Raw genomic sequence first — 16,459 nt, 5'->3', positions numbered from 1 at the left:
CTCTTTGCAAAGACGTGCAAACTTGGAAACTAAAGGCCAATTGGAACAAAACCCCCTACCCTATAACTGGTCTTGATAATGATTGCTGAGAGAATTTAAGCATTATGTTTGAAGAGCATGACTATAGCAGATTCCTGTAATAAATCAGGAAATGTTGAATTTCCCTCCCATTTCTGCCTTTGTTTTCCTGTTGTAACACATACTGTTAGCAATTTCTGAGAATAAGCATAACTGCCCCTCACAATCAAAATAATTTCCTCTCTACCTCCATAAAGTGAGTGTAAAAGAAAGGTGAAAACCCCGGCTTTGAGTGAGAAGATCGCGGCTTTCCCTTTTTGCCTCTTAAGACACCGCTCCACCCAGAAAAGGAGATGTTGGGTGCTCAAAAGCCATTACAGAGACATCCAGCCAATCCAGGTATTTCACTTGTCACACACTCCGGGCATCGTTCCTCATGTAAATGACAGTTCACACACAAGCTAGCAAACATTCTACTTCCATGCAAAAATACTATTAATGCCTTTAACCCTTAGCTAAGGTCAGATATATTTAAAAAAGTGATGACACAAGGAGACATTAAAACTGTTTCTAATTTGTCATAACTGCTTTCCTACCAAAATAGCCTTTGGAACTGAAGTTCAACATTTGTGCAGGAACAGTGATTAAATGCTAATACATGTAGGTATGTCTTGCGTCCAAACTGGTAGCACCTTGCGTGGCACTACACTCTATTTCTTGCTAACTTTAAACACCGACTCAAAGAACATGCCTGCTCCACTGGTTTTTCCTCCCTTCCCATTTAGTGAATGCAGTTTTTATCTCTGCAGAATCTCACTTGACAATATTAATTGCAAAAGGATGTAGCTATAATATAAATAAAATTCCAAGCAGCTGTAGAAGGCATCTCTTCAAAGAAAAAAAAACAAAAGGCTGCCACTGAACTGGGCCTTCTGAGTGAATATAACTGGGAACAGGGTAGAAAGAGTATCTGTGGAAAGTTCCGTACAGGGTAGGTGGGTAGTTACCTGCATCTTACGTGAATTCTCCAAGAGGAGATTTACACAAACTGACATTCACCACTCGGGCAGAAAGAGGAGTTGGGGCTTTTCAGTAATCTTTACCTAATCAGACAGGCTTTTACCATTTTATACCCAGTGAAGAAATCCCCCTGTCGTATTCCATCACTTTGAAACTTGAACATTAAAGTGGTCCTCTTAAGACACTCGAAAAAGGAAAAAAGGGTAACAAATCTCTGATTTTTTTTATCACCTGTTGCATTTACCATAAAAAAACAGTAGTCCATTTTTTTTTTGTTAGGCAAATAAGATATGGAAAAGATTTTCTGTACAATCCATTTGACAGCAGAGCTGGCTGTACAGGCTGAGGTGTGTGTACACACCAGGCAGCCAGCAAGCAAAACCAGAGTGTAAAGATATTGCAAGACCTTCTGGTAGTGCACAGGTTCCACTGTCCTCTGCTTCTCAGATTGACAGCTGATTATATATTAATGATCTGCACTCCCCATAGTTTGCGATGCCAGCCTTTAAGCTTCTGCAACCTATGTATCAACAAGCCAGCACGCATAGCACAGCATATGCACATCCTATAGATCCGCAAACACCATGACCATGTACCCCAGCACTATCGTGAGGACCAGGAACAAACCAGTGCTCCCTTCAGCTGCGCACCAAGTGCCGCTGCCCGGACTCACGTAATGTAACCCCGGCTGACAGCTCAGTTAAGCAGAAATTGATGGTATTGTTGTAATGGAGTTATCAGTGACAGATACCTCCTATCCAGCTTCCAGGTCACACTCACTTAAGCAATGATAAATGAGCATAAAACACTGTTAGCACAAAACAAGACCATAAATACTCAATTCTTAGTTAAAAACACCCGACAAGTTCAGAGAGCTGCTGCATCTTGCAGTTTCCATGATTTTATGGCTGTTCTCACTCTTGTCAAAAATGTAGCATGAAATAGTGAAAGACTTTTTGCGGATTTAAATAAATACATTTTTTAAAAAAGAAAAAAAAAAAAGTCATCCATCCAGAGCAAATATTGCATCATCCTACACTGGCTAATACACAAATACATCAGTGAACCTTACAGAATTTACAACAGCTTTTGGTCTCCCAAGGCCTGAGATCCATCCGTCCGTCCTGTCACAGAAAGCTGCGTAGGCTGAAAGGACGCAGACTGTTTGGAGCATAAATGCCAGAAGCAGTGACTAATTCAGTTGTCTGGGGCTCCTCTATCCAAGTGGTGACACAGGTGGGAAGCCAATAGTTTGCCATGGAGAAAGATGGAAAAAGTCCATGGGGAAGACGCCCTACTGCATCTAAAACCTTATGCGCAATCATTAATTATGTTTTATCCTAATTTTCTGTCATGCTAAAAATGAGTTCCTTATTGGCTTAGAACAAGGTTTTCAAAAAACATTTCTAAATCTTTTCATTCAGGAGGATGTGAGTCCCACTTTTACGAACCATGCAAACATTTACACATGTTAATTATTTCTATATTTTTAGGGTTTTATTCACTTTTATTTAGTTATATTTCCTTCATGAAGCTCAAAGAATAGTCACTTACTTGCTTACCAAAATCAAGTTGGGAATGAACATCAGAACGCCTGCATACGGCCACACATACACATGAAATCTCACACTCATGCCAGCACCTTCCCCATGTACAGTAGTTACTGCCTTTTCACATTGCTCCGCAAACGGGAACAACTGCTGCAATATTGTACAGTAAGAATAAATTACTTAACTATATTTTATGTGTCAAAATACCTGAATTATCACAATACTGCTAGAACTATCTGTAGTATTGTGCCACGTACATTCACGTGTGCTAGAATTTCTCTGTCCTGGAAAGTATATTACAAGACAAAGCACACAATATTCATTCAGTCAGAATTTTTTAATTGTATTCCTACAAAATCATGTAAACATTAGCATACAGATCCAGAAAAATCAATATCATATAATGGTGCATAAACCGTAAGTTTAGAAGAATGTCAGGAGCACTTCAACAGTTTATAAATTAATATATACAGTAATGGGTACTCATCATTTGATAAGAACACCTCAAAACTGAGGAATTTAGGTGCAAGAGCTGTAAAACAAAAGATGTGCTCCAATACCAAACTTGACTATGCAGCAACATTGCAATCTACGTGACTGCCTGTTGTTGTTTCATATTAAGCATTCCATTTAGCTGCTAAAAAGTATAAAACAAAAGTTTTGGTAGGAACTTTATTTTTATTTGAAATCATATAGCAAACATCCCTAAAGTAATAAAAAACCCAAAAAGCAGAATACTCCATAAAGAGTTTTCTATAAAACAAGAGTGAAACTGAAGCTGACTAGGCCGCACAAAGAGGTCATCCACATCTCTATTCCACGCTGCTTCCAACAGAGCACCAAAAGGCATCGCTCGCTACAGAAAATGTCTCAGGTAGTTTATAAATGGAGACTGGTGGGTGGAGGGAAAAAGAAAGAAAGATGCAGAGCACGTATTGGGCTGATGCAAAATTCCTGCTTCCACATTCAGCATTCCAGGACATTTAGCTCTTTATAGAACTAGAAAGTCATGGGAATGTAACATTGTTGTTAATTTGTTAACTCTGGGCTGTTTTGCTTAAAACAAAACAAAAAACCAAACAACCAAGAAAAATATAATCCTCAGCCTTTCTGCGATCAAAGTAATACTCAAAGTGTTCTCCCAACAGGGACACGCAGAAGAATGCAGGATCTGTCGCTCTTATTCCGACGACACATTAAACAGAAAATAAGATATAATTTTCCTTTTCTCCTGCCCATACAACTGTATTTCACAGGGGATTGGGGAGGGGTGGGGTGGAATGTGTGGTAAACATAGCCTAAAGAATGATCTCAAATAAAAGGCATTCTTCCCCATACCAGAAAATTCTCAGATATCAGTGAAAATACAGACTGCATAAAATGACTAGGATTATCCTGGAATCACTTGACATTGCAAAAAGTCTCTTAACCCTATAATATGATCTTAGAAGAATATATTTAAATTTTGAAAGATTCTTTGTTTCTGGAGTTGAAGTAGAATTTTATGCCATTTTATTTTGGTACATTTTTCATACCTGACAAATCACTTCCGCTCACAATAAAAATTACTATTGCACTAATAAAGACGTATTTATTTACAATAAAGGGGAGGTCATATCTAGCCACCTAAAGCTTTTTGCTGCATTTTCTTCCAGTTGTTTAGGAGCAAATTCTGTTCACCTTTTCTGTAGGAAATCCTGAGTAGCAAGGTGAAGAAGGCTTGGCAGATAGCACCAATTTTCCATCACTTGTCTTAATTAACAGGGTACATTTATCATGAGCAATCCATCTAGAAGCACCATCACAGTTGAACCTAAGTGAGAGCCTATTATAAAACACTGTTATTCCTATTGCCAGAATCCGAGCCAACACTGAAATACCGGGAGCAGGAGGAAAGATTTCTGCTAACTCTAAGAACACAAGTTGAAACACAGAAAAAGGCCTGAAATTCTATCCCAAATCTTTTCCTGATAATGGATGGGGTAGAGAAAACTACAGCTGGAGGGAAGAATAGGAAGAAACCCTCAAGCTGCTGTGTCAGTCACCTTCCGAGCAACACACTGCCCGCTGTAGCATTAATGCAAATGTGCAGCACTCCGAAGGTGTTTATAAATGACCCAAATGCTTTGCTATTGCTTCCACCACAGCAGCTCAAGCAGCCAGTGCTTTATTATAAGCCAGACTGCCAACACCTTCCAGCATTTAATTACCATGTTGTGTTTCAGGCTTGGAGAGGTTTTATCTGACATTAGCCAAAAGAATTTGTTGATACTAGAGCCTTAGTTCCCTACATTTCCTGCTGCCGTTTTCACTTGTATTGCTAAACTGGTAATAGGAACCATGACAGGCCAGAAAATTTAACACAGAAGAGGCTAAACTTAGCAATTTGGGCTTAAACTTAAACTTTAATTTACTAATAGACAAATGTTTCATTGGATTTGCCCTGTACATAGACTTGGAGAAGTTTTATCACAGTTTACAGAAAACTGCAGATACATCTATTAGTGTACTACAGCAACACTGATTTGGTATTCACAGAGAAGGGAACAGCACAGGTTTTACACATCTTTTGCCCTCTCCATCATTATCGGTCCCATGCCTAAAAAGACACAGGCACAAACTCCTAACAAGACCTCATGTCCTTCTCTGTAGCCTGCAAACATTCCTCCCACTGATATGCAAGTGATTTCCATTTCCTCACTCACATTATCCCACAGGGATCTTATACTCACATATATGCACATTGTGATAAAAAACTGCTATGAAAATATAAACGCAGCCAGCAGAGCTTAATTCAACTGATATCACCAACAACAATGAACCTTGAGAATCTCCAAATATACTAACAGGTCTAAGACCTTGTTCAACGCTGTAATGAACAGCACCAACAAAATGGTATTGGAGTTTTATGTGAAAATGTTTCCCTCCGCTTCTAACTTTGGTCGCATTTCTCATTTTCCCACCCTCCCATACTTCATTTTTTTCTCTACTTTTTCATGCTAATTTAAATGTCTGATTTGATAAGACAATCCAGCTGTGACATTTAAAGTTAAATGAATGAAAAAGATGATAAGGACAATGAAGCTGTGGCAGTCTTAAGGAGGCAATCGAATTATTATAATTTTCAGTAAGACCGATTATAACAATGCTTCTCTCTTAAAACCATCTCGGGAGTGACTGCCTGTACTCAGTCACTAAGCTATGAGAAATCTAGATAAGATCTCTGAAAAATAAAGGCAAATGAGTATAAAGAAATCTTCCAAAGTCTTTCAGCAATTCCGTAACTGAAATACAAATGTATACCAAAATATCCTGCTTAACAAGGTACAATGCAAACCAGATTTACCAGAGAAATCTTTTCTGTACACACATGAACAAGGTTTTCATGTATGAAACCATTAAACAAACAAAAAAACCTCATGTCTCAAAGGTGGTTTTTTTTATGTTTGGGTGTTATACATAACTACCAATGCAGTCAACATATATTAAGTTAAGCCAATTCATATATTATACCCATCAATTCACACGATATACCAGTTGGAGGAGATGAACAGTATTATCTGATCAAATACATTTATTTTAATCCTCAAAGCACAACCCTTTTTCTTCATCATCATCGTTAGAATCTGCATAGGATTCAAGGGTGTAGTATATGAAAGAGTACAGCTTGACATCTGGTCCTGAAGTAGAACAGCTTCTGCATTCTTCATTGTAATATCTCAGTAACAGCCTATAAATATCCCCTTAAAAACAAAAAGAAATAATTAAAAAACACATAAGATCATGCCATATGAAGAACATACGACTGCAACTGAAGATTAGAAATGCCCACACACACTGCAATAGTGGCTAGGAACACCTCTTCACATGAGCAGTGAAAGAGGAGGCAGACAACTGTGGAAGGGCAACACAACTGTTTCCAAGTTTGTTCGGAGCACAGGGTGCGCTTCCTCAACTTTCTGCTGAGCTTCTGCACAAGCTATCCAAACATTAGGCTTGCATATGTATCATGTACAAATGTATTGCCAATTACCTACCTTTGTGCTCCTGTCCCAGAAATTAATGACATTTAACAATTACAGTGGGGCAATGGATACACTGCTTTTGTTGCTACTGAATAACACATCTGACCTCTCACTCACCTTGCAGGACCAAGCCAGAACCCCTATAAGACAAATCTATATCAAGAATGCGTAAGCAGATATTTCCTTTTTAAAGCATTTTGAGTTATATTAAAACTTTTGCAAACCTTCTGTCTACCACATATATCTATGTTTTCCAAATTCTGGAGCATAACTCTCAAGTGGATTACCAAAGGATTCTAGAAGTCCTCTGAAAAATTAACACTGCGCAGTTGACCCTGAATCAGAAGATCTCCCCACCCTGGAAACAGGTGAAAATAAACTGAGATGCATTTGCTTGCCTTCAGGACTTGAAGACAATAATTCTTATTGAACGATTTCCACTTACAGAGACGGTTAAGTCTCTTTGCTGCACAAAAAGATTTCTTTATGCTCACCAATAGTTTGGCCCTTCTCACAGAGAAAAGTGTGCATGCTGTAAATATCCCGCATCAGCTCCACATCTCCAAAGGTAAAATAAACAATATCACGTCCAGCCTCAGCAGCTGCCAATATCTGTATTAAGGCTGAAACAACAAAAGAAATTACACACATAAATACAGGTAAAATAGTTTGCTGAAGGGAAAAACATAGCCTAAGTTTACAGCAAATAATCATACCACCCATCTCCAGATGAACACTGCAAAGCAATTTGATCCATGGGTGGACAAGTGTTACTTCCACTTTTGAAATGAAGGACAGCACATGGGGCACTGCAGCTCAGAGCGCTGAAGTATTCTGCTGGAGTCACGAGTGACAACAATCCCTACTTTCAGATAAACAATTTGCTAAAAATCAAAAGGGTTTTTTTGGTCTGTGTCCCATGCCAAGCAGCATGCAGAAAGTAATTACGCAATAAACACATGCAGCAGCATAAGAACACAGAGCACCACCTTACATCCCAGTTTAAGCTGCTTGCATCAAATGACAAACAGTGGAGTAAAAGGAATCTATTAGCACATCACAATTTCCACTTCTGCCACCCTTCGGAAGGAATGGAGCCAGCTCTTTCACTAGATAAGCTACACAAAGCAGGAGCTGACCTGACTTTCATCCCCCAAGAGAAGATCTATGGTTCTGCAGCCTCTTACTGTGCAATTTAAGCTGTCCATTTTACTTATAATAGAAACATGCAGCATGAAATACAATGGGTCGTTTTGACCTATAAAAAGTGAGTGGTGATGCCAGAAATGCAATTCAGGTTATTTGATTTCCAGCTTTGATATCAAACTCCCTGGATCAAGCTGCATCACAAGTTCTGTCAATGGCTAACATTAAAAAACAGACAGACCTTGTTTTTCTATATGGAAAAGAAAGAAGAATGCTTCCTATCTTGGAAAAATTGGAGACTCATATTGGGAAATCCTCTAGGGTTTTGCTCAATAGTCCAGCTGAGCCAAGCTAATGACCCACTGCAACTGGAGAAAGTGGCTCTGGTCCATCTACATTTTCTCCCTTCTCATCCACCTCCTGACTTTTCTGCTGCTCTCAGGTACTCATCAGACATCTCACTGAGCCAATTCCATTTGCCAACCTGGCAGAAGAGTTATATGACAAAAGAATAAAAGCTAATTGTTTTCTGCTAGATTAGCAGTAGAATTGGCTGAGTGAAGGGTTTTGCTAAGGGCCAGATGAGAGGGCACTGACCATACAGTCAAGGACGGGGAAGGCGAGAAGAACAACCAAGACCCTTCTAGGCAGCACCAAACTATGACAAGAGCACCGCTTTGTCACCAGCCAGTACCATGAGGCCGGAGTGCCACAGACACAGGCAATCAATCATACATTCATTTCAGGTAATGTTATAACAGTCCAAATAATGAATCCCAGCAACTATTTAACATATTGCAGCTTGTCTTATTTCAGAGCCTATGGGTACAGTTCTGATATTAATTCTTTCCTTTCCTACCCAGTAAGTAGAGTTAATTAAAGTGTGATTAATATTGTCTTTGTAAAGATTAATTTTAAATAAAACAGTGTATGTACCGCATTACCACCTGCTAGTGGAAACTAAATAGAAGGCTGTTCATAGCTCAGCTCAAGAATTTTTCATATTTTTAAACAGAGACCTAATAAAATACTGCATTCTTTAATCAAAAAACCTCTTGTAAACCCATAGCTAAAATTATAAATTACATTATTCACATGTGAAATTAATCTCAATCTGGGAATGATATTTTAATTAAACTACTGAACCAGCTGTGGATTTGGTAAAGGCTCAGTAGTTCGGCTTTTAAAGGGTCTAATTAACTAGCTTGCATAGGGGAACAGAACCTAATGAATCTTATTACTCATTCCAAACAAACAACGCAGTTTCACTTTACAGAAGATGCTAAAAATATCCTACTGTTTATTCTGAATTGCCATATGTTTTATGAAACGAGGGTCAAAATTTCTGTCAAGAATCAGGCTTCACAATCTGCTGGGCATTAATGATATACAATGCCATGTGAAGCATCCACAGTACTGACACAGAAAGGAGCATCACAGGAAGAGCAATGGAGCCTGTGGCACCAGGGACTCGGGGGATTTGGGCTCCCTCACCCCTTGCACCCAGCTGACGTGATCCTATTTAAGTCTTTTGGACTTGCACCCAAAGGAATGGCTGTGCTGATAAACCTTTTTCTGCCATCCAGCGCGGGTGCGGAAGCACCACACACACCCCTCTGGGGCCCCCTGTCCTCCCAGCCCCTACACGGGATGCAGCAGCAGGGACGTCCCCGCTGCAGCAGCACGGCCGGACTGCAGAGCTGGGGCTGGGGGGCAGAGCCCCGCTCCTGCGGCGCGGCCAGGCTGTGCGGGTTAAACTCCCAGCGCACCCGTGGCCTCACCTGGTATGTGGGTTCAGAACCACGGTAGCACCGTGGTAGCACTTCAGTATTGCACGCGTTTACACAAGGCGAGATTCATGATTTTCTCTCCTTCCACTGATCTCTACAGGGGTCTTTTTAAAGCTGATGGTAGTCTTCCTACTGGGCTTTATTTTCTCAGGTAAATACCACCACCAATTCAGCTGAAAAGTACCTTCTCACAATTGTTGGAAGCTAAATGCATGTATTTATGAGATGTGTCATCAGATTATCTCCTTTGTATTTTCAATAAAACAACACTTTTCCAATCTCTAGACAGTTGCACAGAGGCCCTGCAGCTAGTAATTGTTAAGTTATCCTCTGGTTTGAAAAGCAAGGCAAGATCTTCCAACTTCTCCCCATTATATAAGCATAATTTTTTCAGTATTGAAAGCCTTAAGTTTATATTAAAATTGTGTGGAAGTATCACTAACTTAGCTGGAATTTGCCTTGTTTATGGACCAGGTCTTAATTTATAAGGTCATATTATTTTTTCCTCCTTTAAGATGACTTTAGTTTTTGCATCATCTGTGACCTTGAGTGAAACCGTAGTTTATACACAACAACGTTCCTTTAATTCACGACTGAAAAAAAAAAAATGATAAAATACCATAACGCATTATGGCACTTATCCAGTTATATCCAATTACATCAAATACTTTGGTGGTTCTGAAGTCTCTGTTACAGATCCAGATGCTACTTTTGAAAGGACAAGGGCATATATTTAAGAATGTTAAGTGAAAAAGCAAGATTTTAAACTACGAAATCTATTTCGTCATTGCAATACACTGTCAAGCCTGTGTAGTTACCAAAAGCTATTTATTTGGGTTTGGTGAAATCGTGATACTGATAATCTCAGAGTTTTCTAAAACATGCTCTGGAATGAAGAATTTATGACTCCCTATGAAGTGTAAAAGATTATTCTCCAGTGCAAGAAATTTGCTTATAATGAAGTGAAACCATTGAGAGAACCTGCAATTCAGAATAACCCCATACAGCATTTTAGAATAAAAGGGAGAAGCACCTTTAGCACTTGATGACTGTGCAGGGACTATCTGTGAACTAGAAAAGACTTCATTTGGTTATCGCACATCAAATGCAACTCTATTCTGACAAAACCACACATGACAAACTATTGCACTCTTTTTGTAGCTCTTAGTTTACAAAAAATAATGAAGCCACCCTGTTTCTAGTTAGCACGAGCTCAGAGAAACATCACATACTAAATGACTAGATTCACATCCCATAGCACATCACTGTCATTTTATTCTCTTTATTAAGTATTGACTTTTCAGAGTCAACTAAGAAATTAAGCTGAGTTTACAAAAAAGAGTAACTTAAGTCCAAGTTAAACCAATGTCTGTCTTTGTAAGGTCTGCCAAAAGAACGGAAGACTTGAGAGTACACATATATATTTAGCTGAATTTTTCATAACAGCAGCAGTGCTGTAACTTGCTGTTAAGTGTTAATTCTCATTGACTTCGGAAAAAAATAAAGTTGCTCCAAAACCAGAGGAAAAGTTACATAAATGAAAGCTCAAACAAAAATATTAAGTTAAAATAAAACTGAGAGAATGTTCGGGTCTTTACATGCTCTTGTTCTGTCCAGAGTTCATACCTAAGTTAGAAGAAGAAAGCTCAAACTAAAATATTAAGCTAAAATAAAACTGAGAGAATGGTTCAGGTCTTTACATGCTCTTGTTCTGTCCAGAGTTCATACCTAAGTTACGAAGCACCACATCTCATGGCTCATTTCTTTGTCTAGATTAAAGACTTTTCTTATGGGCTGCCTCACCAGATGGACTCAACTCTGATGGTCTTTGTCAGTGTGCTTCAGTTTTGAGCTCTGACCGATGGAGAGAGGAAGTAAAGCATTGCACTGAGCAATCTCAATTCTAGAAGTCACACACAGTGTTGAACAAATAATGGCTTAGATCAGATGAGCCACATTTTTATGAGAAACTCATACATTAAAAACATGCAGATGGGATATTACAGTTCAGATCCAAGAGGAGGCCTTATGCAAACCAAAGCATTTATTAGACCTTGCTAATATCATAACCAAGTATGATCAGATCCTGCAGTAAATACTACTCCTGTTATTGATGCTCTGCATTTGGCAGCCCATTGTATCTGATGGGAATAAAAAAACAACTGTCAGAAAACCAGTGAGCACTGAGGAAAAAAAAAAAAAAAAAAAAACCACAACCATGCTCAATGAATAAAACACTTCAGAAAACTAATGAGGCTGGTAGTCTGATGATTTTTTGTCTCAATGTAACTACCTAAAGCTGTTCAGAAATGCAAATTTTAAATACTCTGCAAATGCTTGAAAACAACAAAAATGTAGATTTCTGCTTAGAACTATATGAATCAGGATATCAATTTAAATGTCAGGATCCATCAGTTCTTGACTTGATGGGAAAAAGTCTTAGATGAATGCAGGCCATGTGATATATGCTGCATTATAAATACCTTAATTAAAAATAAAAACATGAGAAAGTGATATAGCAGGCAAGTCAGGAAAGAAAGCAGCATGTCTGAGCGACTGGAAACCTCTCTGGCATACAGCAATATATTAAGGAGCAAAAGTAAACATCAGGCATTGCCAGCAAATTTGGGCAGCCTTGCAAATTACCAGATACTTTAAACAGCTTTGCAGAGATACAAATTTTAGGTATAATCTAAAAAAACTGCTCCAGAAAGGTCGACTGACTGGTATGACTGAGAATTGCAATTAATATATTCATTTGTGAGCTAATATTGCGTGTCTGTGCTTTTGAAGGTTTCAGTGCTGCAGGTCCTTGTAAACCTGGCATTTCATCATCATATACTTACATCAAACTTTAAACTGAAAATAGCATATACAAGCAGCATGCATTTTGTTATTTAAGGCCACAGTACTCATGGCATAAAGATCAAAGCTAATGAACCAGTTCTATGGACAGTTTAACTACTATTCCAATTGTCACCTAAAATGTATTAATTCAAACAAAACTGAAAAATGTATTTGAACAAAACAAAACGAGGCCAAGAATCGAAATTTAAGTAATTTGATTCACTTGGACATGACTGAATTGCTACAATTTACCTTTTAATCGGGAGTCCCCTCCAAAGGCACCACATCCCCAGTTTCCTGTGGCTATTGCAGAGAGATGCTGCGGTGGAACACTGGGTCGAGAGAAGCCGCAGTAGGCCTGCGGGCAGACAGAGGCACAAGGTGAAGCTCACAGGCAACCTGGAGTGATTTTTTTCAAACAATCAGATGATAACAATAATCAGTATTGTCTTCTAGCAATACTGAGTTCAAACTACTTCAATACACCATTAGTCTTCCTTTAAATTTAAGGTCAAACATTAAAGAGTTTAAGGCAAGAAGAATTTTGCCTTATTTGGATCCAACTTAAAGTTAGATACAGGTGCTGACTTGTAGGGATTTTATCACAGCTATAGGAAACTTTTCAGGAGAGAGCAGAGAATAACTTCAACAGTAGACTGTACCATATTTGTTGCTTTTTAGCCCATTCAGCATATATCACAGCTGAACTGCTGTGTCCAGTATTACCAAAACTCCTCCAAACTGAAAATAAAATTTAAAATGGCATCTTAGAAAACAGGTCTAATGCAATAAATGAGGGTAGGAGGAAAAAGTGTGATATTCAGTAAGAAATTTTGAGTAAAGGCAGGTGCTTCCATGTATAGAAAAAAAGGATAAATCTCTTTGGGAAGTTTTTCAACAGTACAAATTTATTGAATTGGTACAATTGTCTGGTACAGATTGAAGTACTCACACTTTCACTCCAATCTGATCTATGCTGCAAATTCAGATTCCTGCTATAATTTAGCAGGGTACCATGATACAGAGCTGGCATAAGGAGCACTTAAACATCTTCAGGTGCATGCAGCTTCTTGAGCTCTCTCAAGCCAAAGGTACCAGTGGGCTTGATGTTCAAAGCACCTTTGTATGAAACTAGTGGGCCAAGCAAGCCAGTACAGAGGCTGTGTGGGCAATAATTCTTCAAATTCCACCCTCCCAGTGAGGGAAGTGGATTGCTGTTGCATCAACATGCCATTTTCTTTTCAGATTTTACCTAACAGGCACATATTTCTTAACTCACCAGGACATGGAGAAAAAACTCTAAAATGTCTAGTGAGACATAATAAAAAAATCAGAAAATAAGCAGAAGAACAGCAGCCATGAAGAAAAATATCTAAGTACTCCTCTATGATTTTTCATAGTAAATCGAGGATAAAGATAAAACTATTCACTTAAAAAAAAGACAGACAGTGCACCAATATTTTTAAATAGGTTTCACCTAGGAGTACAGGAACATGAAAGCTTTCTGTCCAGTTTTAAAGCAGTTGCTTCCATATGGGAAGCAGAATAGCTGTTCCTTTTTAATGACATAAATGAATCTGGTTTTAAATTGTACACAACTTCAAATGTATGGTATCTCATCATCTATAAGTTGTGTGATGTTTACAACTAGTGTGTTCTCATACAGAACTGTTATATATAGTTCTCACAGTTAATACTGTTTGAAATGTAACTGTTCTGCATACTGTAATTCTCAGGGAAGCATTTCTTGCCAAGGAGGAAGCTGTATCTCTTTTTAATTGGTGATTATCAAAACAGGTGTAATGACATTTTGAGTGGGATTGCAAGCCCAGTTATAAGTCAGTTGTTCCTTAGGAACTGGAAAGTGGAACTTGCAACTGGAAAATTATTTCTAATGAGAGTTTTTCTAAGGCAATAATCTCAAGGGGCCAGCAAGGATGAAACAGTGACACCTCTTATGCATGTATCTGCGAATCTTAATGCTGAAATCAGGAAATGATTTTTTTTTTCTTATTCTGAACAGCTGACTTTAGACAATATTAATCTTGTTTTCTGATGACACGTTAAACCAGAAACAGGGGTCAGGCTCAGACAGCTACTTTTTGAGAAAACTAATCGATAGTGAACATCTGGTTCTTTAAGACAAATGGATCTTATAAAAGAAAAATCATATAGGCTTATAAGAAAATACAAGTTGTAAGAAGAATCACTGTAAGTTGTTTCAATCATTCCTAATGTCTAACAAAATAACAGACAAGCAAAAGGACCTCTGGAAACAACTGGACACTGAGCTCTGTCTACTAATACGTAATACTCCTGTATTTCAAAGCCTGTGTGCATGTACTGTGCTTACCACGCCCTGATTTATGAAATCATAATAGAAAGAGTTGCAGCTTATTCCATCAACTTGTTTTCACCCACAGAAAAGTCTTAAGGTTAATATTAATTTTAAATCAAACTGAAAAAACCCATCATAGTACATTAAAAATATTGATTTGTTAAAATACTATAGAACCTCCAATAAACTTAATGAAATTTTTACCAAAGTAAACAGAGAATTAACTCAGGTTTAAAATTTTCTTTAACTACCAATCAGTCCTCATCAAACAACATCAGCCAAACCAATACACTGTACAAAAGTCACATGGATCTACCATAATTTATTTAAAAATCCAAACCAAATCAATAATATTGAAAATTGTAGGCAGATCATAAATTCACTAGAGTAGGTAATTTGAATTTTGTAGTAAGATATCACTGAAATTCACAAAATTTATTTACTATCTTTTTCAGGGCTAATTTCATTACCAACCATGAAGAAACAAGCTGATGAATGTTACTTTAGTCAAGATATTAACGTTTTACGACTAAATTGAATTAGTCCTTCAGCACTGTACATAATTTCTGGAAGGGGGAAAAAAATAAAAAATGAACTTTCAGGTATATTTCCCTTTCCAGCTGAGAATTAGGAACACATTGCCCTATGTTTGAATTTCCTTATTTATTCTATACCCTCCTATACTACAGAAAACAAGAGACTTTAACAACGGTAGTGTTGTGCCCTTATATTTAACATCCTAGCTAAAGCAGAGGCCTGCTGCATCTGTAAATGTAGAAGCACACTAAGCAGACTTTATCATTAGTGTGTTTTGAACCCAAATATAAGCACACCAATACCATACAACTGTATGAGCATTCTTGTACTCAACTGCCCAGTAAAAAATATCACTGCCATTGCTGTAACAGGCCACAGACCTTTCACTACCTACGCCTTATACTACCCGTACAAGGCCCTCATTCTGGCCCATTAGGCTTCTTATTAGTTTATGATAATTTGCTATGTGAACTGGAGATCGATACCAGGCATCTCTTGTTAGGAGATAAAATAACAGCAAAGGCCTTGGAAACATTGGCACAGGTTGAAATCAAAGGCCTCAGAACTATAAACAGCTCACTGATGGCAATTACTAGTCACTGAAAAAGTACAGGCTCAAGAGCTGGAAAAAGACTGCTTTAGCTTCAATAAAAGCATCAGCAGCAAAGCCAGAAGGAAAACAACATGAAAATCTCAGCCATGCAACATGATAAAGCACCTGCCGTGGCTTGGGAAAGTAACCCCGAGTTCCCAAACATTACACAGCACATACTCCAGGGCAGAGATTGACCTAGAAACTCAAATATCTCATTTAAGGACAAGATCCCAAATTAGGGAGGGCAGGGGAGAGAAAAAAGATGCCCAACCACAGTTCCCCTGTAAAAGAGCTCTTGAGCCTGGCAACCTTGATTACTAAGACTATGAAGGACCACAGCTGCTGGAGCAACTGTGCCGTTGCGTATACACACAGCTAACGCAGGGGAAGGTCAAGGACTGACTGCTCTGAATACATAGTGATAATGATTAATAATGTGTATGAATTATTAGTAGGAAGTGTGCCATTTCTGAATGTCAGTCTAAAAGTTTTGTTTAAAGGATTAAAACTGCCCTGATTTATCAGCCTTCCGAACGCCCCCATCCCTGCAAGCTCTAACTGGCCTGTATATACACAGAGACAGTTGCAACAGC

At 38.3% G+C, this 16,459-nt stretch overlaps 1 protein-coding gene across 2 annotated transcripts in view; it reads right to left on the bottom strand.

Moving 5' to 3' along the window:
- Window positions 1-2,924: 2,924 nt before the first annotated feature.
- Window positions 2,925-16,459, bottom strand: part of PARG (poly(ADP-ribose) glycohydrolase) — a 73,832-nt gene continuing 60,297 nt past the window's right edge. For both annotated transcript variants that reach the window (XM_065639077.1, XM_065639076.1), the window contains exons 16-18: window positions 12,649-12,754; window positions 7,108-7,236; window positions 2,925-6,331 (exon numbers count right to left, since the gene is read on the bottom strand). In XM_065639077.1, the coding sequence (XP_065495149.1) occupies window positions 6,168-6,331; window positions 7,108-7,236; window positions 12,649-12,754 (399 nt within the window). In that variant the 3' untranslated portion in view covers window positions 2,925-6,167. The remainder of the gene's footprint in view (window positions 6,332-7,107; window positions 7,237-12,648; window positions 12,755-16,459) is intronic.

Source organism: Caloenas nicobarica, chromosome 7 (genome assembly GCF_036013445.1).
Source record: "Caloenas nicobarica isolate bCalNic1 chromosome 7, bCalNic1.hap1, whole genome shotgun sequence".
In the NCBI taxonomy this organism is placed as follows: Eukaryota; Metazoa; Chordata; class Aves; order Columbiformes; family Columbidae; genus Caloenas; species Caloenas nicobarica.
This window is presented reverse-complemented; position numbering and strand designations above follow the sequence as displayed.